Source organism: Vipera berus, assembly GCF_964194415.1.
Source record: "Vipera berus genome assembly, chromosome: 1".
In the NCBI taxonomy this organism is placed as follows: domain Eukaryota; kingdom Metazoa; phylum Chordata; class Lepidosauria; order Squamata; family Viperidae; genus Vipera; species Vipera berus.
Genome location: NC_138202.1, coordinates 23,455,828 through 23,481,869, shown reverse-complemented (window position 1 = coordinate 23,481,869; position 26,042 = coordinate 23,455,828). Strand labels below are relative to the sequence as shown.

At 40.9% G+C, this 26,042-nt stretch overlaps 1 protein-coding gene across 4 annotated transcripts in view; it reads left to right on the top strand.

Moving 5' to 3' along the window:
* Window positions 1–26,042, top strand: part of NIN (ninein) — a 113,857-nt gene that overhangs the window by 24,948 nt on the left and 62,867 nt on the right. For all 4 annotated transcript variants that reach the window (XM_081340046.1, XM_081340045.1, XM_081340044.1 and 1 more), the window contains exons 4-5: window positions 9,009–9,090; window positions 23,827–23,996. In XM_081340046.1, coding sequence (XP_081196172.1) covers window positions 9,009–9,090; window positions 23,827–23,996 — 252 coding nt within the window. The remainder of the gene's footprint in view (window positions 1–9,008; window positions 9,091–23,826; window positions 23,997–26,042) is intronic.

Sequence of the window (26,042 nt, the reverse complement as noted above, 5' to 3'; positions counted from 1 at the left end):
TAAGTCAAGCCAAACCCAATTTTGCAACAATGTTTGCAGTGGTCATTAAGCAAATCCAGCTTCCCCAATGGACATTTTTTGCCAGAAAGCAGCAAAAAAAAAGCTTACAAATTGCAGGAAGCCACAGGATGCCGCAACTGATCATAAATGTGAACCCATTGCCAAGCACCCAGATTTTGATTATATGACCACTGAGGTGGTGCAACCATAAAAACAGGTCATAAGTCACTTTTTCTAAGGCTGTTGTGACTTTGAATCATTGTTAAACAGTTGTTAAGTTCAGACTACCTGTGTGGTCTAGTCAGGGTGCTACACATAAAACAGGTGGAGTTTGATTCCATCATCATGATCGCCAACTTGACTTTTTTGATCTTATCCCATGGACATCCCTGACTGTAATGTAATATGCAAATGATGCTAATGTGCTTTGCTGGTTTCTATTGGGGATGAATAGTCAGCCCATTACACTGGAGGTCTTCTAGTCCAGTGGTCCCCTACCTTTGTGGGTTGGCAGCCCAGCTGGGGGGGAGGGGAGAGAGGAACTGGGCCATGTGAGTGGCAGGCTGGTGCACACGTGCGCAACTCAACTTGCCTGAGTGGCTGGCCAGCAAGCATATGCGTAAGTGCCTGCCAGCCTGCCACTTACACAAGTTGAGCTATGCACACATGCACTCCAGCCAGCCAGCTTGCTCATACAGCCCAATTCCGAATAGGCCAATTCTGGTAGTGGGCCATGGCCCAGGGGTTAGGGATCCCTGTCCAAGTCCAACTCCCTGCTCAAGCAAGAAATCCTATATCATTTCAGACAAGTGGCTGTCCAGTCTCTCCTTAAAGATCTCCAATGATGAAGCACTCAGAACGTCTGAAGGCAAGCTGTTCTACTAGTTAATTGTTCTCACTGTTAGGAAGTTTCTCTGTTAGGAAGTTTCATGCTGCCCATGAAATGGCTTAGGCAATTACTGCCTTTTCTACTCTTTTGAAACCATCTGACTTCATTTGTGAATGCAATCATACTGAAGCACATCCCACAAAATAGATCTTCCTCTCCCAACGTGGAATCCTCCCTGGACTACAGTTCCCTTGCACCCAGCAAGTATAATCATACTGGCCGGGAATTCTGTGAGTTGCTCTGCAACTCATGGGGATTATGCCAAGTTGGGGGAAGGCTGAGATAACAGATTTCTTATCTCCCTGAGTGAATTCTTTTTCTCTCTCTTGTGTTTCTACCTCTACAATTTCTCATTTTCTTTCCCTATCTCTCGTAATAGGCATTTAGAAAAAAGGCAACTCCTTCCACTTAATGTACAATTTTATGGCCATTGCGTTATGGGTCCTTAATTTATTACATGATTGGCCCTTTGTGCGAATGCACCTGCACCTTTGTATTCTTAAAACAATCTCCCTTAGGAAGACAAAGCCCACAGTTACTCCACTCAAAAGCCCTTTCCCTGTCTTTTCCTTTGGAATTAATCTCACTCTCACTTTGGTCCGTGATGTTAAGAAGTGAATCTCTGGGAACGGCAGGGAAGAAGCAAGAAAGGAGCTTTCTGGCTCAAAATGCGCAAATCCTCTCTTTCCGAAGGGAGGGGGGAGGATTGGAGCACTCCAGCCTCCCTGAGGGAAGAGTCTGTATCTTGAAGGGCACCCGGGAGTTTGCATTGCGCGGAAAAGGAGGGGATTGGTGATGAGCAGCTTGTAGTGCCTCCATTGTGTTAATAAGGACATTGGCTCTGAGTAACCCTCCTTCTCAAATGGGATCTCCAAGATTTCCTTTTGCTGCCTGGCACCCAACAAATTCATCCCTCAGAAGTTCAATGAGGCACTAGCTAGGTTAGGGGAAACAGACCAAACTCTCGGTGTATACAACACCCTGCTAATGCTATCACCTGTTTAATTTTCTGAGTTTCTTCGGCTTTACCATCCTGAATGCCCTCTAACGAAAAAGATGAATCTAAGCTAGGTACATAATAAAACGCCTCTCTTTCGACTTCTGGGGCCACGAGGCTCATCCAGGTAATGCAGAGGGGAACTCACATGGGTGGATGGGAGAATTTTCTGTGTGTTTTGTTTCTCCCTCTTACACTATTGTCCTAAACCAGGTAGTGTAGCAACAGGTACAGGCTCTAAATCTGCCAGATTCACAACCAGAGATGATTGGTTCATCTCGTGTGCCTTTGTATTTGGAGAAACACCCAGGTGAAAACTTTTTCTACCCTTGGGTGAAGTTTTGAAGAAGCTGGTACCCTGCCACATCCTGGTTTCCCCCTAAAACCACTCGCAATGCAAAACTAGAGTCAAAGCTTTGGTCTTCCTCCACCCAAGGGATGATGTGGGTGAGATGCATAGGTTTCCAGGGCTGTATTTTTTGCACCTTTGCTCTGATTGAGACTTGTGGTATCATCTGATAACTCCTTCCAAAGACATTACCTTCTCCTATGCCAGCAGCATAGATATTTTAAGTGATTGTATTGATTTAGATTTAAAGAAAAGTTTTTCTGAGGTCTAGTCTACTTGTCTTGAATTGATTTTTAGTCATGTGTGGATTACCTTCTACATTTCTTTTCCACGCTGCCATTCAATTGAACACTTCACATGGTTGATGCTCCCTCTGAATGGTAGGTTTTGACTCCTGTCAGTTATCTGATTTAGCCTCTCCTAATCATTCTTCCTTTGACCAGTCAGGTTTCTCAAGTAAAAATCTCATACCCTAGAGAAGAGCAGAACTGTCTGGCTGGAGAACAGAATGCATCCATTGCATCTAGTGGAGCCTATATGCTCTAGAAGGGACGCGGTGGCTCAGTGGGTTAGGACGCTGAACTTGTCGATCGGAAGGTCGGCAGTTTGGCGGGTCGAATCCCGAGTGCCGCGTAGCAGAGTGAGCGCCTGTTACTCGTCCCAGCTTCTGCCCACCTAGCAGTTCGAAAGCATGTAAAAAAATGCAAGTAGAAAAATAGGGACCACTACGGTGGGAAGGTAACAGCGTTCCGTGCGCCTTTGGCGTCTAGTCATGCCGGCCACATGACCACGGAGACGTCCTCGGACAAGCGCTGGCTCTTCGGCTTTGAAACGGAGATGAGCACCGGCCCCTAGAGTCGGAAACGACTAGCACGCATGTGCGGGGGAACCTTTACCTTTACCTTTACTATATGCTCTAGAACAGGGGTGTCAAACTCAATTTCATTGAGGGCCGCATCAGCATTGCGGTTGCCCTCAGGGGACCGGGTGGGTATGGCCAGGGTGGGCGTGGCCTACTGGGTGGGCATGGCTAAAGTGCATATGGCCTACTGGGTGGGCGTGGCCAGCTCTACATCGTTCGCATCAAGGCTGCCTATGGGGGCCTGGGCAGGAGTGGGACAGATCTGGGGGTCTCTGGCAGGAGGAGGGTCTCTGGGCCAGGGCCAAGGCAGTGGGGGCCGTTCCCTCACTGTTTCCAGGATGGCTTCGCGGGCCGCATGAAACCACTTCGCAGGCCGGATCCGGCCCCCGGGCCTTGTGTTTGACATGTCTGCTCTAGAAGGTTCTCCTGCTTGAGCAGGGGGCTCGACTAGAAGACCTCTAAGGTCCCTTCCAGCTGTATTCTATTCTATTCTATTCTATTCTATTCTATTCTATTCTATTCTATTCTATTCTATTCTATTCTATTCTATTCTATTCTATTCTATTCTATTCTATTCTATTCTATTCTATTCTCCTAGATGGGTTCCATATAAATAAGGATACTCAGTACTGTCTTGTCTGTCTAAATGCAGCTCTACACAAACAGCTATTGGGTTCAACAACAATGTAGATGCTGCAGTAGCTTACTGTAATTTAGTTTCAGAAGTTACTTTAATTACTTTCTATAATTTAGTTCCTCCAAATATGGTGGGTTTAGTACTCTGGAATTTTGTCGTGCCTGCTGGGACTCCTGTACATTTCACTCCCAACTTACCTAGGAAATGGAAAGATTTTATTTATTTATTTGATTTTGATACTGCCAGCTCCAGAAGGATAGGTTTACAGCTCCAAGTTAGGTTTCATGAAAACACTGCTTGTAACTTTTTTTTTAAACCTTTTCCTACTTTATAAGCTCAACATCACCTTGTGTAAATTTTGGTTCATACATTTTTAAAACTGAGGCTCTCAAATTAGAAGCTGGGCTTTTTTTTTTTTTTAGGCTCCAGAAAACCCAGAGGGACTGACATCACAAACACTTTGAAGGGAACATTAAAAATGTAATATCTTAAGTTTCTTTGGTCTGTCTTTGCTTTCTACGCTACTGTGCTTGAAATTTTAATCTGCTGTGGTCTGGAACTAGCATGTTTTTGCACTGAACAGGCAAGCCTACTCAGCGATCATGCCTGAAGTGATGTCTTTTGGCTAAGTTAGACCAGCAAAATTTTAGTCTTAAGACAGTGTTTCCCAACCTTGCTTGGCAACTTTAAGGTGGGTGGACTTCAACTCCCAGAATTCCCCAGCCAGCCATGTCTTAAGAGAACTGCAAGGCACCATACTGATAAAACCCTGAAGTATATTTATTGGTTTCACTTGAACTCTATATTGGGATAGAATGTGGCCACTTGTTAATGCTTTTGTTTAGAACATTTGTTCAGCAGTCCTCAACTTACAACAGTTTGTTTAGTGACCATTCAAAGTTACAGCGTCACTGAATAAAATGGGACTTATGACCGTTTTTCACAGTTATGACCTTCGCAGCATCCCCATAATCATGTGATAAAAATTCAGGCACTTGGCAACTGGTTCATACTTATGACCATTGCTGTGTCCCAAGGTCATGTAGTCACCTTTTGCAACCTTCTGACAAGTAAAGTCATTGGGGAAGCCAGGTTCACTTGTTACTAACTTACCGACTGCAGTGATTCACTTAACAACTGTGGCAAGAAAAGTGATAAAATGGGACAAAACTCACTTAACCAACGTCTCCCTTAACAACAGAAATTGTGGTCGTATGTTGAGGACTACCTGTACTCCCTTTCTGTTTTCTTCTGTGGCCTCTTTTGTCAAATCCCATGACCAGATTCACACATGGGACACGCATGGGAGAGTAACCAATGCATTTTCTGGAGCCAACCAGACAGTTTTTGCACTATAATACGCTTTGCTTTTCCATGGCCCCTTTGGCACATGCTGAAATATCCTATGGCATTGGTTGAAAAGCACTCCTTTAGAGCATAGAGGCCCTTTCCAGGCTAATACTAAATCCCATTTATAATCCTAGTTCTTTTTTCCCCAATAGTGAGCTGTATAATGTTTCCCCTAAACTGATTTTTAAGTCCTGGTGAAATGCCTCGAGGTACAAAGGTGTTAAGATATTTTCAACTGAATATGTAGAGTGAGATGTATTATTCTGAAAAACAATGGTGCAAGGTCTACATTTGATATATTCTACAACAGGTTCAGAGCATAGTTTTTAAAATAGCACTGTTCCTGTGTCTAATTGATGGCAAAAATGGCCTGGCTTTTACATGTCTTGTGATCCGTCCGTGTGGGCCAGGCTGCATTCCAGGAACAGAAGGATATTTCAGAAAAGAATTGATACAAAAATCCAGTGTTAAAAATAGCAATGAATCCAATTGCTAGAGTCTTGATTAGGAGCAACAAAGCCTATGCCGGGCAACTTTGATCCATTTTCCACTCAGCTCGCCCTGTCAAATTGTGATGTTGTTTCCCTCTCCACACCCCACCCCTTCTGAACTTGGTTTAAATTCACTCTTCTTAATCTTCCCTTTGAGCTTCAGTCACGGTAAAATTGTTTCATGTGATCCAAACCCTGGCCATCTGTTCTGCTTGCAGCTGCAATTTCAAGGAAGGAATTTCAACCCCAACAGAGAAATGTTCACTTCTACTCCGTCAAACAAAATACCCTTCCATCTTCTCATCCCCTTTCCTTTTTCTTTTTTAACATTACCTTAAAATTTAGTCCAACTGCATAATAAATAAAGGAGTCCTTGATCCTCTCTGGGTTTGGTTGTTTGCTTATAGACATTTCATTACCCAACTAGGTAACATCATCAGTGTGAGGAAGGTGGGGTTTGCTCCCTGCTTATCTACAAAAATATGTCCTGCCAATGTGGTAGGAGTGTTGTTTTCTCTTTGGTAGTTCCTTGATTAGATGATTCGTCTAGCATTACTCCTTATCTAAGTGTGAGTTGCTGAATATGCCTGGTCTCTTTTTCCCCCCTTTTTATTGTCTCTTTTAGTGATGTGTAAATGTGATTTATTTCAATGTGTGTATTGATGGCTGATTTGTCTGATTGTCAAGCCTCCTGAATTTAGCTTGGATGCTCACAATTTCCCAGTTGAAAATATGGTTGAGTTTGCCCATGTGTTGTAAGATTTAAGAAGTTTTCATCCTGTCTTATGACTGCAAGCTGGTGTTCATGGATATGTTGTGCTAGTCTTGTCTGTCTACATCAGGGGTGTCAAACTGCTGGCCTGTGGGCCGGACGTGTCACCAGGAAACCACCCACCCCATTGGAGAAAAAGCTCCGATATGTCGCGCGACGTCACATGATGTCACGAGTTTTATATGCCTGGTCTACATAGTGGCTGTTAAAGCATATGTTACAGATGATTCCTCTTTTTTTCTTCTGGGCTACTGTCTGGTCCTTTGGTTTATTTATTAAGGAGTTTTGGATGACTTTAGTTGGTATGTGTACTACAGTGGTTCTGTATGGTTATAGTCTGTTGGTTGTTTCTGAGATGCTTTTGATATATGACAGTGTTAGCTTGTGTGGTTGTGCTATAGTGGGTTAATTGGTCAGGCAATCCTAAGCTACATATATTCTCTTATACTGAGATAATAGTTTTTAGAAAAGTGGTAGGAGAGATGCTGAGCTACTTCTAAGATTTTAGCTGGTTGTATTTCAACTGTCTCCTTTTAAGGCATGAATGTTTTGTTGATAAAAGAAAAGAGTATACTTCAACCTGTTCTTTCTCTATGATTGACTGGACTGAACATTATTACCTGTCTCCTGTTTGTTTATGGAGACATCATATGCAATTTTCCTTGATTCCTGGCTTCTGCAATTAATGAAATGATCTCTCGGTATTGATTAGATATTTCAACAAATGAAAATGTTCAGTAACAGAATTCTTTCTTTTCATCATGGCATCCCATGGTTTTTTTCCTGCCACTTTGTTTTTTGAAAATTAAAATGAGATGAGAATGACCTTAGAAAGCTGCTTTTAGTCAGATTAAGGACAGGAATGAAGTCATGGACTAAAGATTACTGGATGAGTCTACACATATCTTAGCATATTGGTGAATCTAGGCAAATGTGATTTATTCAATAAATTGTGATGAAATATAGCTTCATTGCCAAGTCCAATACATTATTACTGATCTGTTCACCTAAAATAGTAAGCTATAAACTATGGTTTACAAAGCACAATACTGGGTTCATCCTACATAATAAACCAAAACCAAGCTACATTTTGGCTTATCATGGTACATGTACTCAACTTTATAGGTTAGTAGAGTTAGTGGACTTTTTAAAAATTCTTCCTATGGACAGCCCTGATTCTGAAGCTGAGGGCACCCTTTAGCTCAGATGTTGTGTAAAATTGTCAGAAATAATATTAATGTGATCGTAATAGTAGCCTACTTGACCAAGCATGTAACATTTAGTGTGATAAACATGTTCAACCTATTGTGAACGCTGAAAGCATCTGAGCTCAAAATTATGCATTACCCTTTGAAATATTTAGCATTTTCCTAATTGTGACCATTGGTTTAATTGTTAATTAGAATTCTGAAAAGTTATCAGATCTTTGAATATTTGGAATTTTTTCCCAGTTTACTAGCACGTACGTTTGAGAGTAAGTAAATAGCATCTTAAACCCAATGTGCCTGATTACTTCTGTTAAATGTTGGTGAGTGTGCTGTTGTGTTACACTTCTTAGTTAGTGCAAGTGTACTGTGGATGAGTAGATGACTAGGTCTTGCAAGTTCCCCACCCCCCATGATTAATTGTAATGCACAGTGTGCCGTGCACAGAGCCCTGCGTAATCTAACACTCCCTCCTCTTGTAGTCAACCTCATTTATTTTAAATGTCAAGGTATTTTTTTTAATCAGGAAAATCTTCCTCTCTGCAAACTGCTTTCTTTTAAGTATACCAGCATTCATTGGTAGGATGAATGGCAGCTCTTAATGTATAAATGAGGCCACTGCTATGAAGTTTAATTGAGCTGATTCCCAAGATGGTTTTAATTACTTCTTGTGATATGCACTAAGATCTGTACAGCTAGATTGCATGTTCAGTTCTGAAGTATTTATTGATGTGGCACTGTTTGCGTGCATGCAGACATATACACAAATGGCACTCATAGAATGGGCCCATATTGCTTTAGCTTATGCTAAGCTAAAAAGGGGCTTGTTGTGTTGTCAGCCATTGTCTTAGTAAGTTGTGTGAAGCAGGTTATTGCCTTAAGCCACAATATGATTGTAGGAGATGTGGGGAAGGAGGAAGCAGGGAATGCTGTGTCAATTCAGCCATTGTGTTTTGTTAATTCAGGTTTGGTGACAAACATGTTGTATGAGCTCAGCTTTAGGGCTGCTACAGTGGTTGAAATATTATCTCCAGAAGCAGAGAAGCGATCATTCAATTTAGAGAGAAAGTAAATTGAATTGGCAAAAAATGTTTGCATAAAACACTTAACCAGGTTACTATGTAGTGTGAAGCCCTACGTCTTACCAGCTTAAGCCCAGGGAAGGAGACTTCAATTCAGAACAAACCACAGTGCCCTTCCATAGTCAGCTGTTGTGCAAATACCATAAGACACTAAAAAGTGAAGAAGTTGCTTAGTCTGGACTCCGCAATACTACACAAAAAGTGCTGGAGTTGAAGAGTTGCTGGAAAAGTCAGTGGGAAAATGTGGGAGAGTGGATTAGAAGTGGGGGGGCAGGGTTCTTGGGAAGTTCCCAACATTTGCAAGACTTGGAGAAGGCACATTGTGTTACAGTATACCAGAGGTCCTAATAATTCTTTGTTTCTTTTTTTTAAAGGTCCACTTTGATCAGTTTAAAGATGCACTAATCCTCATCTTGTCTAGCACATTAACAAATGAAGAGTCCTTTCAGCAACCAGGTAAGACCTCTTTTGGAAATGTTGAGATTCTGGCAACCAGCAGGAAATGAGAAGTACATAGTGCAACCAAAATTCACTTAGAAAAGTTTCCTTGTTTATAATGAAGCGTGAAGCAGCATTTGGGCCAGGTTGCTTTGATTTCCTACCCTAAATTTTCCTCCAAATAGGAACCTTCGGTGGCTTCATAATATAATTATTCTGCTTAGTTTATATACAATTAAGGAGAAGTAGCTGCAAGCAGAAGGAGGAACGTGTCAATTTATCAAAAGGTTAACAGGTTTTGATTGGTTAGCAAATGGAAACTGAAAACCTTGATATCAAGCAAATTCAGCTATCCACAGCATACTTTGATTTCATTTTTACAACTATTTTGGAGGAAGTTGCACATAACATGCTCATGAGCCAATCCCTAATCCAGTGTTTCTCAGACTTGACCACTTGGGGGTGTATGGACTTTAAGTTGAAGGTATGATGGCCTCCAAAGAAGTAAAAGCAATAGCAATAGCACTTAGATATATATACTGCTTTATAGTGCTTTATAGCCCTCTCTAAGTGGTTTACAGAGTCAGCCTATTGCCCCCAACAATCTTGGTCCTCATTTCACCAACCTCAGAAGATGGAAGGCTGAGTCAACTTTGATCTGGTCAGGATTGAGCTGCTGGCAGTCGGACAGTTAGCCTGCAATACTGCATCCTAACCACTGTGCCACCACAGCTCTAGAACAAAGAAAACTGCTGCAGTTCTAATTCTTAGGAACTGGGGCAGTGTTTCTCAACTTGGCCACATGAAGACTTCAAATCACAGAAGCATGGTAGCTGAAGTCCACATATCTTCAATAATAGATTTTCCAAAGAGCTGTAGAGTATTTGATTCCCCAGATTATGTTACTTGGAACTAGGTCATAAAACTTTTAACATCATTTGCTTGCATTTGATGTAGTGTATTAAGTAAAAATACTATAAGCATTTGAGAGTTAGTCAACAAACTATAAGTACAGTAAACAAACTATGGCTTAGTGGAATGTATGAATGCAATTTTTATGTGATTACAGTTGTTTTCTTTCAGGGTATAACATATGACTCTTTTCCTTTGCATTCTGGCATTCACCTTTATGATCTCAGAGACAGGCTCTGTGAGAGATTTCTTGGCTAATGTTCCAGGCTTGCCAAAATAAAGCTATTTTTGACCATCTATCAGAGTTTTTAAAATGTATGTATTCAATTTGTATGACTGCCCATCTCAGATGTATGACTCGGGGTGGTAAGCAATCATTAAATCAATTAAAAACTGAACTGCAATCACAATACTAAAAATTAAATACAGCTGACAAGAAAAACATTATAGTCCAGGGGTGTCAAACTGCCGGCCCACGGGCCGGAGCGTCACGGAGAAACCGCGCCCATCCCATTTTCGGCAATGGGAAAAGTTCCGATACGTCACGCGACGTCACATGACGTCGCGAGTTTGACATGCCTGTTATAGTCTATCATTGTTAAGGAAATGCTTCTTTTGCACAAAATAACTGAAGTTTGGAAATGCCTAGCACCAATGAGTCCGTAAATCAAAAGACAGTTTAGAGAAGTGTTTCTCAATCTCAGCAACTTTAAGATGACTGGACTTCAATTTCCAGAATTCCTGAGCCCTGATCTAGGTGACTTAGGAATTCTGGGAATTGAAGTCCACTTATCCTAAAGCTGCTGAGATTGAGAAAGACCAGCTTAGAATAAGTAAAACAGAGACAATTGATAATAAATGAAGGTTAGCCTCTTGGGCATGAACTATAGAATTAAAGGTACTGTCTTCTTTCCTGAGAAAAGGGCTTCTGAGTAAGTGTGTAAAATGAAAGTTTAGTAGTGAAATTAAACTTTAGTAGTGAAATTAAACTTTTTATGCTTTAAAATATGCTCTAAAATTAAAACATTATTGTTGCAATGCTAATGAAATATTTTGGATGTCTTTAGAAACTGAAGGGACAGCCAAGCTGACTTTGTTTTAAAGAAATAAGTTTTTAAATGCAGTATAATGGTAAGGGTTGCAGCATACTGTACTTAGTAATTGCTTACAAAAATAGCTACTCAGTTTGATTAAACCTGACAGTAGTTTGCAATGAAAAGAATGTGTGTTAGGACATTTCTTCTGCCCAGTCCTCAAGGCTAAAACTAGATGTTTGTGCTTGCACAGAAAATATTTTTAAATTGACAGGATTCATCTTGTTGAGTAGATATTTTACCAGAGGGCAAATAAAGAAGATTTGGGGCATCGAAAACTCTCGGTAGAGTTTCTTTCCTTTATGTTTTCTGATTGCAACTTGCAGATTCTTGGTTCGGGTTTTTTAAGTTGAAGTTTCTGAAGTGCTAATAGGTGGTCTAATCAAAAAAAAGTTAAGAGTTCTTAATTCTAACTCATTTAGTCAATCAACTGGTCATTTGTCATATCCTTGCATTTGAACAGCCAGCCCAAAATGAGTGAGAGTGGGAAAAGGAGAAGATAATTGTCCCATGGCTGTAGACTATAGAGACCACTGACTCTCACTCTCAAGCTAAAACTTTTATAGGAATCATTTTCTCAAAGGAACCATCATCTTTGCTAGCATGATGTTCAAACTCTGCTCATGGAAGTCTTGATTTTTTATTATGGTAGTTCTAACATTGCTTGACCAGCAAATCTACAAGAAGCCAATGTGGAATGACTTCCAGCTCACATGGAACCATTGGTGGGTATTCAGATGTTAAATATTGTAGGCAACCATTCTGTAAACAGGAAGGCAGTCTTGTCTCTGAAGATTCTAATCATCCAGCTTATGGTTGTCCCAGAGGTGCTTTTCCAAAAAGGCAATGGGACTTTTTTGTTTTTGTTTTTTCCCCTTGAAAACATTTTGCTTCTCATCCAAGAAGCTGCATCGGTTCTGATGAAGTGAAACATTTCCAAGGAAAATGTCTATGGAGATTCTCAGTCATCCAGGTCATGGTTGTCCCAAAAGGTGCTTTTTCAAAAGGCAAGTTGACTTTGTTTTTTTCTTGAAGACGTTTCACTTCTCATCCAAGAAGCATTCTCAGTTCTGATTCCATTCCCCAGCATTCAGTCAGAACTGATGCAGCTTCTTGGATGAGAAGTGAAACGTCTTCAAGAAAAAACAAAGTCCACTTGCACCTTTGGGTTTTCAAGGAAAAAGACCAAGAAAGTCCAGTTGCCTTTTGGAAAAGCATCTGGGGATGAACGTGGTCTTCTTCAATATAAGAGAATATACATAAGCTTAAAGTTGAACTCTGGAGTCCTTGGTGCTCTCTGAGTTTGATTGTTTCCTTACAGACTTTTTGTTAGCCAACTAGGTACATGAAACCAACTAGCAAATGAAACAAACAACTAAACTCAGAGAGGACCAAGGATGCCACTGTCTTCTTTACCAACACCAATAAAAATAGGAAAGAGCAGGGCCACTTTTCATTCTACATTTTGGACTGAATACACAAAAATAAGATCGGAATAGAGCCAAGGCCTTATTAACACATTATCATTTTCTCAGCTTGGTGGACATCATGTGGTTACTGACCTTGATGTTCATCTCGTTCTGGTTTTTTTTATTATTAGTCATGGTCTGTCTCAGGCTTGCTCTTGTTTTTATTGTTCTTTGTATGCTGTGTTTTTTTCCTGCCCTTTGAAAACTTTCCATGTATCCATCGTTCCTACAATAAAATGACTACATACAAAGCGGTGGTTTTTTTGTTAACAGCTACATATGTATTGTTTCAGGGGTTGTGGGTGTTTTGTTATTCTTTCCAACCCAACAATATTTTGGAAAGAAATTATGAAAAGGGTCTTGTGACCCAGTCCATCAGCAGGGATAACTCTTTGAAACAAAACAGAATTGGAACAAATTTGGTATAGGGCAGGGGTAGGCAACCTTGGCTGTTTTGTGACCCGTGGACTTCAATTCCCAGAATTCCTGAGTCATAGGTATAGGGTGAGTAGGTGGCCAACAAGTAAAAGACTGAGTTTGAAAAAGTGTTGAGTCTAGCCCAGGGGTAGGCAACCTCGGCTCTTTTATGACTCATGGACTTCAACTCCCAGAATTCCTGAGTCAGCATGGCTCAGCTTGGAAACCTCTCTCTTTCCCCTCAGCGTGGCTGGCTCAGGAATTCTGGGAGTTGAAGTCCATGAGTCATAAAAGAGCCGAGGTTGCCTACCCCTGGTCTAGCCAGAAGCTGAAGGGAGAAAAAAATGAATGAAAGAAAAAAAATATCTCCCAATGTATCCCTAGGGGAGAGGGAGATGCCCCTTTTCCCTCTCCCCATTCACAGGTTGTGGATGGAGCATACGCAGTCTTTCCTGTATACACTGTACATGCATACAGATATAAATCGAGCAGTGTGAGGGAAGAGCAAAAAGGTATCCATGTGCAAATAGGCCACATCGTTCTGTTACAGAGGGAAAAAATATAAATGCCTCCTATGGCTCCTGCTAGTAAAAGAGTTGGAAAGAATTCCCAAAGCTTGCTCTATGTGCTTTCCTTCCTTTCTTTTGATGTGGCAGCAGGAGGGCAGAGGTGGTGTCCCTCCTGTATAGCAAGAGTTAAACCAAATTTATCTGAGCTGTGGTATCCTCTAGAGCAGGGCTTCTCAATCTCGGGTGAACTTCAACTCCCAGAAATCCCCCCAGCACGCTGGCTCCCCCACCCCCCACCCCAATGCTTCAATAATGGCAGTCATGGGTTCTAGGCTGTGCTATAGTATAGTGCAGAGGTAGGCAACCTTAGCTCTTTTATGACTCGTGGACTTCAACTCCCAGAATTCCTGAGCCAGCCATGCTGGCTCAGGAATTCTGGGAGCTGAAGTCCACGAGTCATAAAAGAGCCAAGGTTACCTACCCCCGGGTGTATTTTCAAACCGCAATGCTGTTAGTTGCACCTTTGAAATTCTTCTAAAGAAAAGTAATGCTGCTTATGTAAGGAAAAAATAATGGGTTTCTGTAAGCATTGGGAAAGCAAGTAAAGGTTTATGAAATGTATTAGTTTGGATTCTTTGAAGAGATCCAGTTATGACATTTATTAGAGAAGGAGAAGGGCAACAAGAGGAGAATGACAGTACAGGCCATCTGTAACAACTACTTATCCAAAAGGTTGGTGAGAAGAAAACTGAATATAACATATGTACACGTGCACACATAAAGGAATGAAACCTGTGTAAAAATGCAAAAAAAGAACATTGCGCTAGAAGTCCGCAAATGCTATGCTATTCATCAGAAACTTTCCAATGTCTTACTGTTTCTGCATACAAGGTGTGAAAACCATGATTATGTTATTGTAGAAGGGCAAGCAGAGCTGGAGGGTGGAGTTAAATGTGTCATTAGTTTAGAGTCCTTGCACTGCCACAAGAGATCCAAGTCCAGCCCCCCTTGAATTCTGTTGGTCCTTGTTGTTGTTGTTAGTTGCGAAGTCGTGTCCGACCCATCGCGACCCTATGGACAACGTTCCTCCAGGCCTTATCTAGTGTCAATTCAGTTGACCAGATTCTTGTCAACTTTCTTCTCAGCAATCTTTCTGAGCTCCCCTATCAGTGTTGAGCAATCCACTAATATATAAAATGAGAGCAAATCCCACTCCGTACTAGCACTGATGATGTCACCTAGTTTGGTAATGAAATATCTGCAAGAAAACAACCAAGTTCAGAGAGCAGCAAGGAGTTCATCGTTCAACTATGAGCTACAAATATTCTTTCCTAATGGGGTCAATATATCTATTTGCAAATTCTCTTTTAGAAAACCTTCACTAAAATTTGTTTATTTAGAGGGCTCTCCAGTGTATATTCTGCTTGAGAAGAAGGACTACATTGACTTTTGATCTGATTCAGTAGGGTTGCCTCAGTGTTTCCTTCATGTGCTCCTATAAATGGGAACTGCCCAGCAAGGTCTCTAGCATTAGGTATTTTAGTGGCTTTGTCACTGGATGAGCGTGCTAATATGTCAGCAAATAATAATAATAATAATAATAATAATAATAATAATAATAATAATAATAATAATAATAATAATAATAATAATAATAATAATAATTGTTGTTGTTGTTGTTAGCTGCGAAGTCGTGTCCGACCCATCGCGACCCTATGGACAACATTCCTCCAGGCCTTCCTGTCTTCTACCATCTTCTGGAGTCCATTTAAGCTCACGCCTACTGCTTCAGTGACTCCATCCAGCCACCTCATTCTCTGTCGTCCCCTTCTTCTATTGCCCTCGATCTTTCCCAGCATTAGGCTCTTCTCCAGTGAGTCCTTCCTTCTCATTAGGTGGCCAAAGTATTTGAGTTTTAGCTTCAGGATCTGGCCTTCTAAAGAGCAGTCAGGATTGATCTCCTCTAGGACTGACCGGTTTGATCGCCTTGCAGTCCAAGGGACTCGCAGGAGTCTTCTCCAGCACCATAGCTCAAAGGCCTCAATTCTTTGGCACTCAGCCTTTCTTATGGTCCAACTTTCACTGCCATACATTGCAACTGGGAAGACCATAGCCTTGACTATACGCACTTTTGTTGACAAATAATAATAATAATAATAATAATAATAATAATAATAATAATAATAATAATAATAATAATAATAATAATAATAATAATAATAATTTAATTTTTATACCGCCCTTCTCCCGAAGGACTCAGGGCGGTGTACAGGACCTACAATTGCTCTTCTGAAATACAATATCTGCTTGTTCTGAGCTACGTATCTGTTTAGTAAGATAAAAATCTTCTTTGAGTCAAGGTCAGCTCCAGGGGATTTCATGGACAAATCTATGTAATATTGTTAGCAACCATAGAAAATTGTTGTTCCATTGTTATCTTCAGCAAAAAAATTTTAACTTCCCAGTTTAGCCTAAAGCTGCAGTTTTTCATCCAGATGCTAAGCACATTCAACCCTCCTCAGTTTTTCAATATTACCCAAATATGTCTATGCCCTGTTTAATGCCCGTTAACCATTGCTGCCAAATTTGAGGTGCTGATGGATTGGAATTTGACTCTTGCAGAGGCCCTACATGAAAAGGTAGGGGAGAAGCAGGAACACAGTTGCCATGACTATCTCCAGCCCAGCACAGAGTACAATGGACAGGACAGAAAGGTGATCACATTACTCTGGGACATACATACATGCCAGATGCCAAGCAGCTGAATTTTGATCATGTGACCATGGGGATCATGTGATCAAACTTCAGACCTTCGGCAACTGGTATGTATGTATGACGGTTGCAGTGTCCCGAAGTCATGCAATCACCTTTTATGCCCTTCTGACAAGCAAAGTCAATGGGAAAGCCAGGTTCATTTAGCAAATGTGTTACTAACTTAACAACTGCAATGATTCACTTAACAACGGTGGCAAGGTCATAAAAGGGGACCAGCCTCACTTAACAACTGTGTTCCTTAGCCACATAAATTTTGGATTCAATTGTGGTCGTAAGTTAAGGACTCCCTGTACCTGCAGCCAAAAGTGAGCTTTTTCACTTCCATTTGTCCTGTTAATTGGTATGAAGAGTAACATTTCAGCAGCTTCTAGGGGAATCTGTGTTGGTTTTAGGCAGCCTTAGCCATTCTGCCTCTCTTCCAGGTGTGTTGACAATACAGCTCCTAGAACTCCCAGCCAGTGTAGAGAAAAGCCACACTTAAAACTCTCCTGGGACCTACAACGCGGCCGAGTGCCAGGTTTGGAAAAGCTGCATTACTCCCGAAAAGCCTTTCTGGGAAAAATCTGGCAAGCAAACCAATCAAAGCTATGAATAAATAAAATACCTTTTAAATGTATGACTGTTTTATAATCTCTGGCATTGTGGTCTGAGGGATTTTTTTTTTAAAGATAAAGAAAAATAAAAGCTATGTGAAGCTCATCTTCGCTCGGCGGGATGGGCATAAATATTTCATGGCCAGATCCTTGCTAGCTCAGAAATCAAGAGCTTTTTTCCCCCCACAGCTGCTCAGTCTCCATCCATGCTCTCCCCCCCCCCACAAGCTGAGTGTGAGAAGAAAGTTAATATCGGAAGATGGGGGTTGTCCTGTTGGAAAAGCCTTGGCATCGAATGCTGATACATAACAAAGCATAGCCTCCAGCAATGGCTGATTGGGGGCTGTAGTCAATCAGCTGGGTGGAAGCCCACAAAAGAGCCAACTGAGATCTGATTTCATGCACTTGAAGCCCACAAGCCCCCCCCCATCTCAGCCCACACCACAATTGCCTCTGATCTCACCTAGATTCCAGATGCAATACTGGCAGGAGCCCAAGGCCTCTGACATCAAGGAGGTTTTTCTGCCCATGGAATGATCTTTGGGGGTCCGTCATTTCAGTTTAAGACAGAAAATCTATATTTAAGAAAAGCCACAATAAGGGGAGGGTGGTTAGATTTCTGTCTCTGCCAGCTTCCCTAACAGTCTTCATCAGGAGGAAAGAGGGGCCTAGAAAAATAATCCTTTCCTTCCTTTCACTCTTTCAATATTCTCTCTTACCTTTTCAAAACATCTAGTACTCTTCTGACCTACTCCAAACAATTTTATTATCATTGCAATCCTAGCTATGTGTAAGGTTAAAAATGAATAAACACTTCATTATACACGAAGGCCTAGAAAAGATTGAAAAAAGCAAGCCCAGTAGAAATATTCCTATTTTATTAATCTTTTAATATTAGTCTAGTGCAGGGGTAGGCAACCTTGGCTCTCTCATGACTCGTGGACTTCAACTCCCAGAATTCCTGAGCCAGCATGAGCTGGCTCAGGAATTCTGGGAGTTGAAGTCCACGGGTCATGAAAGAACCAAGGTTGCCTACCCCTGGTCTAGTGAAAAGAAGGACCAAGGTAGACGTGATAGCAGTGTTCCAATATTTGGAGTGCTGCCACAAAGAAGAAGGAATCAACTTATTTTCCAAAGCATCTGAAGGCAAGGCAAGAAACAAGGGATGGAAGCTAATCAAGGAGAGAACCAACCTAAGAGATAAGGAGAAATTTTCTGATAGTGAGAACAATTAACCAGTGGAAAAGCTTGCCTTCAGAAGTTGTGGGTGCTCCATCACTGGAGGCTTTTAAGAAGAGAATGGACAGCCACCTGTCTGAAATGTATACTCCCTACTTGAGCAGGGAGATGGGCTAGAAGATCTCCAAGGTCCCTTCCAACTCTGATATTCTATATTCCTGTTTGTAGGACATAACCCCAACCGTATTATGGGACAAGGCAGATGCAGATGGAAAAAGGAATTTAGATTATAGGAAAGGGAAATTGTGGTCTGAACAATTATTTTCATATACAATGTATGAATATATGGGAAAGGTTTGCTTGGATTGCTGGACAATTATCAAATGGCTGATTAATAACTGTAAATTGCTAAGTGGGGCGAAAACTACCACTTATAGGATACTAATACGGGAGCATGACTCAATGCTTCTTGTCCATTATAAGAATTGTGGACAGAAAGGTGAGAGACATACAAGCTTTGGGAGATGTCACCTTGTGCCCTTTTTTTGCGCAGAATAAAAGTTTTTACGGTATCCACTCTGGTGTGGTCTTCATTAGGTTTTCACACACTGGGCAGTAATTCAGAGTTTCAGGGATAACATCTGCATCAGTGTATTTACGGCATTTATATGGCCACCTAACTCAAAGCAATGTGACTCTGGCCAGTGTAGAAGAATTTGTTTAAAATACCAGCTAAGCCATAATAGGTGGGGTTCAGCAAGGCGACTGCAGTTTACAAATTATGTGGAAGATACTTGCCTATTGATGTGGGTTATGTTGTGACCGATTTCAAACTTTGCATGAGGCCACAATATTGGTTTTTTGTTTTTTTTTAAATTCCATTTATATCCCGCCCTTCTCCGAAGACTCAGGGCGGCTTACAAGCTTAGCAGTAGCCTTCATTCTATGTATATGCCTGCTTATTGGGGCTTTCACACACACCCCCAAGCGGCATTATTACAATGTCAGCTTAATTGCCCCCAACAATCTGGGTCCTCATTTTACCTACCTCGGAAGGATGGAAGGCTGAGTCAACCTTGAGCCTGGTGGGATGCGAACCTGCACTAATTGCAGGCAGCTGGTGTTACTTAAGGAGGCATTAGCCCACTGCTCCACCAAGGTTTGATTTTGATTGGATGGGATAGATGAACCCTACTTATTATGGCTTAGCTTTGATTCTGAATCAGATCATGACAACTTTTTCAACAACTCATAGATTAAAAAATACTTGGCTTAATTTAATGCAGAAATTGAGATGATATGTCCAAGGGTGATAATTATTAAGGGCATGTTGGCACCATTTAATGCAACTTTTTGTATATATTCACTGAATAAAACCTCGAATACTTTGAAGCAGATGTGATTCTGTAGTGCCCTTACATATCCATAGAATCTCCTCTACCATCCTAATAAGTTTCCCTCCAAAGCAAGATGAAAAAAAACCAGAACAGGACAGAGAGAATCTGCTGTTGCTAACATACCAGAGATGATAGTGGTAGGGAAGCAATTGCCAGCAGCCCATCTTTAATGGTAATGATAAGGTTTGCTTTTGTTCTTTTGGGTCTTATTTAATCAGCTTGACTCATTTCTGATTTTTCCTATCTGTGTGTTTCATCCTATGGCTTTTATGCCCAGACTCCCAGCTGTAGGAAACCTTGTTAAAATTGCCTTCTTCAAACACAAGCTCTCGCTTGCATTCCCCAGGGTTTGTAATATGTATGGACGGGGTAGAAATCCAGGGGAAATGAGAAAGGGGTTATCAAAGGATTTCTGTTCCTGTGTATTTTATAATTCATTGCATAGCTAACCTAAAGAATACATTTTCACTAACAAGGTCTTGAGCAGAATCTATATAGAAAGGATATTCAAGATGACATGAAGAGGCTGGATCTGAGTCCCTAGTCCGTTCCTTGACATGTTTAAACATACTTCTTGCTACTTTGCTTTAAATCCCTACAACCTTCATCAGGATTCCCTTAAAATCAAATGTCATCTAATTTTGAATCACATTTTAATCATCAGCATAACCACAGTACATGGCATAAAATAACTGGTATTTTGCAGATGTGTATTCAGTGTACTTTAAAATACACTTTTTTGGTGAAGTAGTTCATGCACTTTGGTATTTTATTTAACCTCTGGAATTGAGAATGCAGTCGTTTTAACACCGTAGTCAGTTTTCTTTTGCACTGTCATGTTTAATAAAACTTTACTATCCCCCATGTTTTTTGTTCGAGCTGTCAGTGTCATTTAGTATTTATACAAATCTCAATTAAAAGCTAAAAATAAGACTAAAACATTTAGAGCAGATGGGAGATTAAAGGATTGAGTAAATAAAAATGCATTTGCTTAATGCCAAAAGGACAGAAGCTTTCAGGGGTTCCAGGATAAGACCTTAATGTCTGATGTTGGATGAAATTGTTGGTTAGTCCTACCATTTATTAAAAAGGGGAACTTGCCTCAGGCAGCAGATTCTGGGAAGTAGTAATGATGTATCAGAGGATGCTACTTGCTACCTTAAATAGCATGGCAAGAAGTGAGAGTCAGTTTGGTCTAGTAGTTAAGGCACCAGACTAGAAACCCTTGAGATAGTGAGTTCTAGTCCTGCCTTAGGCACAAAAGCCAGCTGGGTGATTTTAGGCCAGTCAATCTCCCTCAGCCTAGCTCACCTCACAGTGTTGTTGTTCGGGGGGGGGGAGAAAATCGGACGAAGAGGAAGGCATGTTTTCCACCTTGAGTTATCAATAAAAGAGGTGTGTGTGTGCATACATATATAGACAGACTCTGTCCCATCAGCCACACTGATGAAAGATGTATTGCCATATGGACAAGGAGAGTATAATACTACCTTTTATCTTGGATTTGTATTTATATGTAGATCTAGTCTCTTATTATAATAATATAATGTAGTGTAGCATAATGTAATATAATATCTTATACCGCTGTCTTTGGCTTTTATTTGACACTGAGATATGTAATCGTTCCTTCAGGATCAGCAATGATATGAGAATTACAGAAAAAGAGTAAAGAATAGTAAGCCAAAGAAATTAAATGTATGAAATAAGAAAAAGACAAAGAAAGGAAATACAGCTATACCTATTTTACAGCTAAGGTATTCATTACAATTCACCATACTATTCCTAAGTATTCTTGTCACTCATGCTTGCTTTCCCCATGTCTGTAGATCACTGTGTATGCCTTTTGTTCTTTCAACTTCTCATTTTTCTTTTTCAGAATCTCATCAACAATTTTCATTTTTGAATTTTTCAATTGTCCTTCCTCAATATATTACTTTTCTTTCATATATCTGCTTGATGAGTTGATCTTCATTTATTCAGCCATTGTGTACAACCAAACCACTTCAGTGTATTTCTTTCATACCAGTCACTCCTATATTCAATTGGTATTCACATAGGACTAATTCATTTTGTAGTTCAATTCCACAAAATTCTATGGCACTCTGTAGCCTGATTATATTCATTCTTTTCCAAACAGCTTCCACCTCTTTTTTGTATCCACTTTCCATTCATTTTGTTGGGAGATTACTGACTTTTTTTCAAAACGGGAAAAAAATTATCTTCCTGAAATTGCTCTACATTCATTCTTGTTTATTTCACTTCCTTCTCTTTCTTCCATGTCGTTTTTTTCCCCCCAAGATCCTTCCCCCCCCCCCAATTTTGAATTTCAGAGCAGCTGTTCTGTAATATTGGTAGGTCCTTTTGCAACACAGAATGAGCTAAGCACTAAAATAGTATCTTTGCAGAAGATATATTTCACAATGTCAACCCGTGTATTGTAACATTATTTCCTAGTATTTCTCATTTTGAGACCCAAAGGTGCTTTTTTCAGGAGGCAACTGGACTTTCTTGTGTTTATGTTTCCTTTGAAGACGTTTCACTTCTCATCCAAGAAGCTTCTTCAGCTCTGACTAGATGGTGGGGTAAAAAGGTAAAGGTAAAGGTTCCCCTGCACATGCGTGCTAGTCGTTTCCAACTCTAGGGGCCGGTGCTCATCTCCGTTTCAAAGCCGAAGAGCCAGCATTTGTCCGAGGATGTCTCCGTGGTCATGTGGCCAGCATGACTAGACGCCAAAGGTGCACGGAACGCTGTTACCTTCCCACCGTAATGGTCCCTATTTTTCTACTTGCATTTTTATGTGCTTTCGAACTGCTAGGTTGGCAGAAGCTGGGATGAGTAACAGGCGCTCACTGTGCTACGCGACACTCGGGATTCGACCCGCCAAACTGCTGATCTTCTGATCGACAAGCTCAGCATCCTAACCCACTGAGCCACCGCGTCCCCTAGATGGTGGGAAGGATTTATACTGCTTGTAGACAGATGGTCATTTGCATTCCTTTAGAGAGTCGTTGAAACCATTTTGGATGTTTACCTGTGTCCTCAGGGTGTCCTGAGTGGTGCAAATGTGTGTGGAGCCTTCTTGGCTGCAGGATGTTTTCTGCCCCTGTGTCCCTTCACTGTTTGAAAACAGGCATTGGCTGTTGGGGATGATTCTGTGCTGTCTGAATCTCAAACTGAAGCACAAATCACTCCTGTAGTCCTTCCACTCCCCACCATCTAGTCAGAGCTGAAGAAGCTTCTTGGATGAGAAGTGAAACATCTTCAAAAGAAACACAAGAAAGTCCAGTTGCCTCCTGAAAAAAAGCACCTTTGGGACAACCATACCTGGATGACTGAGAATCTCCATGGACTGCCCTCTCATTTTGAGAGACTTAAATGCCCAGAATCAATGCATTTCCCCTACACTCAACATCTGACATTTTTGTAGAGAGAGGGGGCAATATATTTTGGCTGGCAGGTAACAGAAGGAGACATCCAATAAAATAAAGCTGTGAGGAAGGGAGATTCCCTCAGAAAGTACCCTGCGATGCAGATGTTATGAAGAAGTGCCAGCTTATGAATTAGCTGCAAGTGATGCATAAAAAAAGAAGGGCCAAAAGAAGATAAAACTTTGCATTAGTATTTTTCCTGCTTATTTGATAGCATGGGTGATGAAGAACTCATTAGATGTGCCTGGGATTGTGATTTCTCCAGAAGTTAAATTTTGTGTGAGATTTACTACAGTAGAACGGATTGCAGCAAAAGCAATATTTTTTTCAGTGCTCTTTCATATGATACGTTCCTTCAAATAAAAAACTGGCACGGTAGAGGGAGAAACCATCCTTCTTCATTTGAAGAGATTTGGCTTACTTTTACCATGCCAAGGCTCTGCCCCAGCTTGTATTCCTACAAAGCAGAGGTGCCCACAGAGGGGTGGTGAAAAAAATCAATATGGGAACCACTGCCATACAATGGAAAGCCAACACATTGTGAACACCCCTGAAGAAACTACAAGGAAAATAGGACCAAAATTGCTACCTTGGAATAACTTTCTCCACTGTGGTATTTTCCAAATCGCTATACTGACTGTAGATGAGAGGTGTTACACTTCAACCCAACTGTAAGCGGCCAGGTGAACAGAAGACTTGCATTAATCTATCTATATTCAATAAATAAATTGTATAGGGCCACCTAGTTGATTGGCAATTCAGAACAGTTTCTGGCAACCCTTTGTTTCTCAACCTTGGCCGCTTGAAGATGTGTGGACTTTAACTCCCTGAATTCCCCAGCCAGCAAAGCTGGGAGTTGAAGTCCACACATTGTCAAGGGGCCACGGTTGAGAAACACTGATCTAACCCATTTGCTATTGCAGACAGGCTACAAACCAGTCTATGCTGTTCTTAACATCATGGATTCCATCTCATCTCTAGATTCTTCACCTGAAGCCCAGCCCAAATACATCAAGGATGGAAAGCGCTATGGGAGGCGGTCCTTACCAGAGTTTCAGCAAACCGTGGAGGAATTTGCAGAGGTGACAGTGATTGAGCCTTTGAACAACGATGCTCTCTCATCCCGTCTCTCCAGCAATGACTGTGATGAGGTAAGGATTTAAAAGCAAGCAAGGTAGATAAAGAGAAGGGAGACTGGAATTAAGATTGAAAATCCTTCTGTATGCATATGTGCAACGTGTTTTAATGTTTCTTTCAAGAATTATTAAATTGTAAGATATATGGACTTCAACTCCCAGAATTCACTAGCTCGCACGCATAAGGTCAAAGTTGCTGAGATCGAGAAACACTGCTGTAGACCATGGGGCTGGAGTTTTGCTACCTAAAGTCCATCTTTGCATACTGCAGCTTGTTGGTTTCTGGCTTTATAGGCACCATGGAAAAGCATATTGAAAATACATTTTAGAAGGAATTCAAAGTGAAGCAGAGAATGCAGAATGTAGAGAAACTTAAGTTGAACTAAAACAACATAATTATTTTGCATTGAAAAATCAATAGATTAGACTGGCATAGGTCTCCACTTCATAAGAGAGGCACAGTTATACAGTAGTCTCTGACTTACTAACAGTTCATTTAGTGACTGTTCAAATTTACAATGGCACTGGAAGAAGTGACTTATGACCATTTTACCTTCTGACAAGCAAAGGCAATGGGGAAGCCATATTCACTTAACAACCATGTCCCAAACTTAACAACTGCAGGGATTGACTTAACAACTGTGGCAAGAAAGGTGGTAAAATGGGACAAAATTCACTTAACAAATGTCTTACTTAGCAACATAAATTTTGGGCTCAATTGTGGTCATACGTCGAGGACTACCTGTACGAAAAAAGAATATTGTGTTAGGGCTGTGAAAATCTAGGAGGGGTGCTTCGATTCACTCCCAGCGTTTGCAGAGTGAGCTATGGTGGTGCAGTGGTTAGAATGCAGTACTGCAGGCTACTTCTGCTGACTGCCGACTGCCAGCAGTTCGGCATTTTGCTTCTCACTGGCTCAAGGTTGACTCAGCCTTCCATCCATCCGAAGTCAATAAAATGAGGATCCAGATTGTTGGGGGCAATATGCTGACTGTAAACCACTTAGAGAGGGCTGTGAAGGGGTATATTAGTCTAATTGCTATTGCTATTGCTATTGCTCATGTTCATTGCATCAATGATACTATTGAATCATCCCATTCTCTGCTGTCCCCTTCTCCTGATGAGAAAAAGGTAAGCTGATAAATGTGGCAACAGGCAATCAACAGTTAGAAAAAACTGTGAGTTATCCTGAACAGTTACTAGTACCGGAATTGCCATCTTAAGTCTTGTTCTACTTCTAGGTACCTCCCAAAATTCAAGGAGGATGAGCACTCACAAAATGGTGCCAAGTATTAATGGAGCTATGGCCCAGGACAATCACTAGTGGCTTTTAAACTTATGCTGAATTTCTTTTTGCCTTATCTTTGCTTATCCCTTGCATCAAAATGGAATGCAGTTCCAGTTTTACTTTGCAAAGAACATCCAGAGAGGACAGAAGCAAAATAAGATAACTCCTATTAATGCAGAGAGAACTTTATTAGCTGCCAAGAGTGAACTGCTGGAACTGCACATGGACCAGGAGCTACAGACAGTGATTTATTTGATGGTTATGGGGAAGATTATCTTTGGACAAAGGCCAGAGTTACAACCACTGAGCGTAGTCCTCATGTAACTTTAGGAAAGACAAAGTTGAGCCAAAAGAATATTCCGTAAATGCTTTTCAGCCCAAGTACTAAGTTGCTGCAGTTAAACTATGAGTAAGTCTGATATTCTAATGAAGATGCCAAACTAGGTTTAAGGAGATCCACGGTCTCCTCATAGTCATGGAAGGTTACTATATATGATTTAGAACTAGACAGTCTTTCTCAGCCAACCTACCTGAAAGGGTTGTTCTGGAGAAAAACTAGAAGACATATGCTTTGAGTTGCTGGAAGAAAATAGGATACACATCAAGCAAATAATAAATCTAGCAAATAGAAGAGTAAGAGAAGGAAATAAATGATGGAATGTTCTTTTTACAACCCTATCCATCCATCGTGGAGTTGGAAAGGGCCATTAGGGCATTGAGAAACCTTTGCTCAGTGCAGGAATTTAAATTAAAGCATTCTTAACAGATGTATG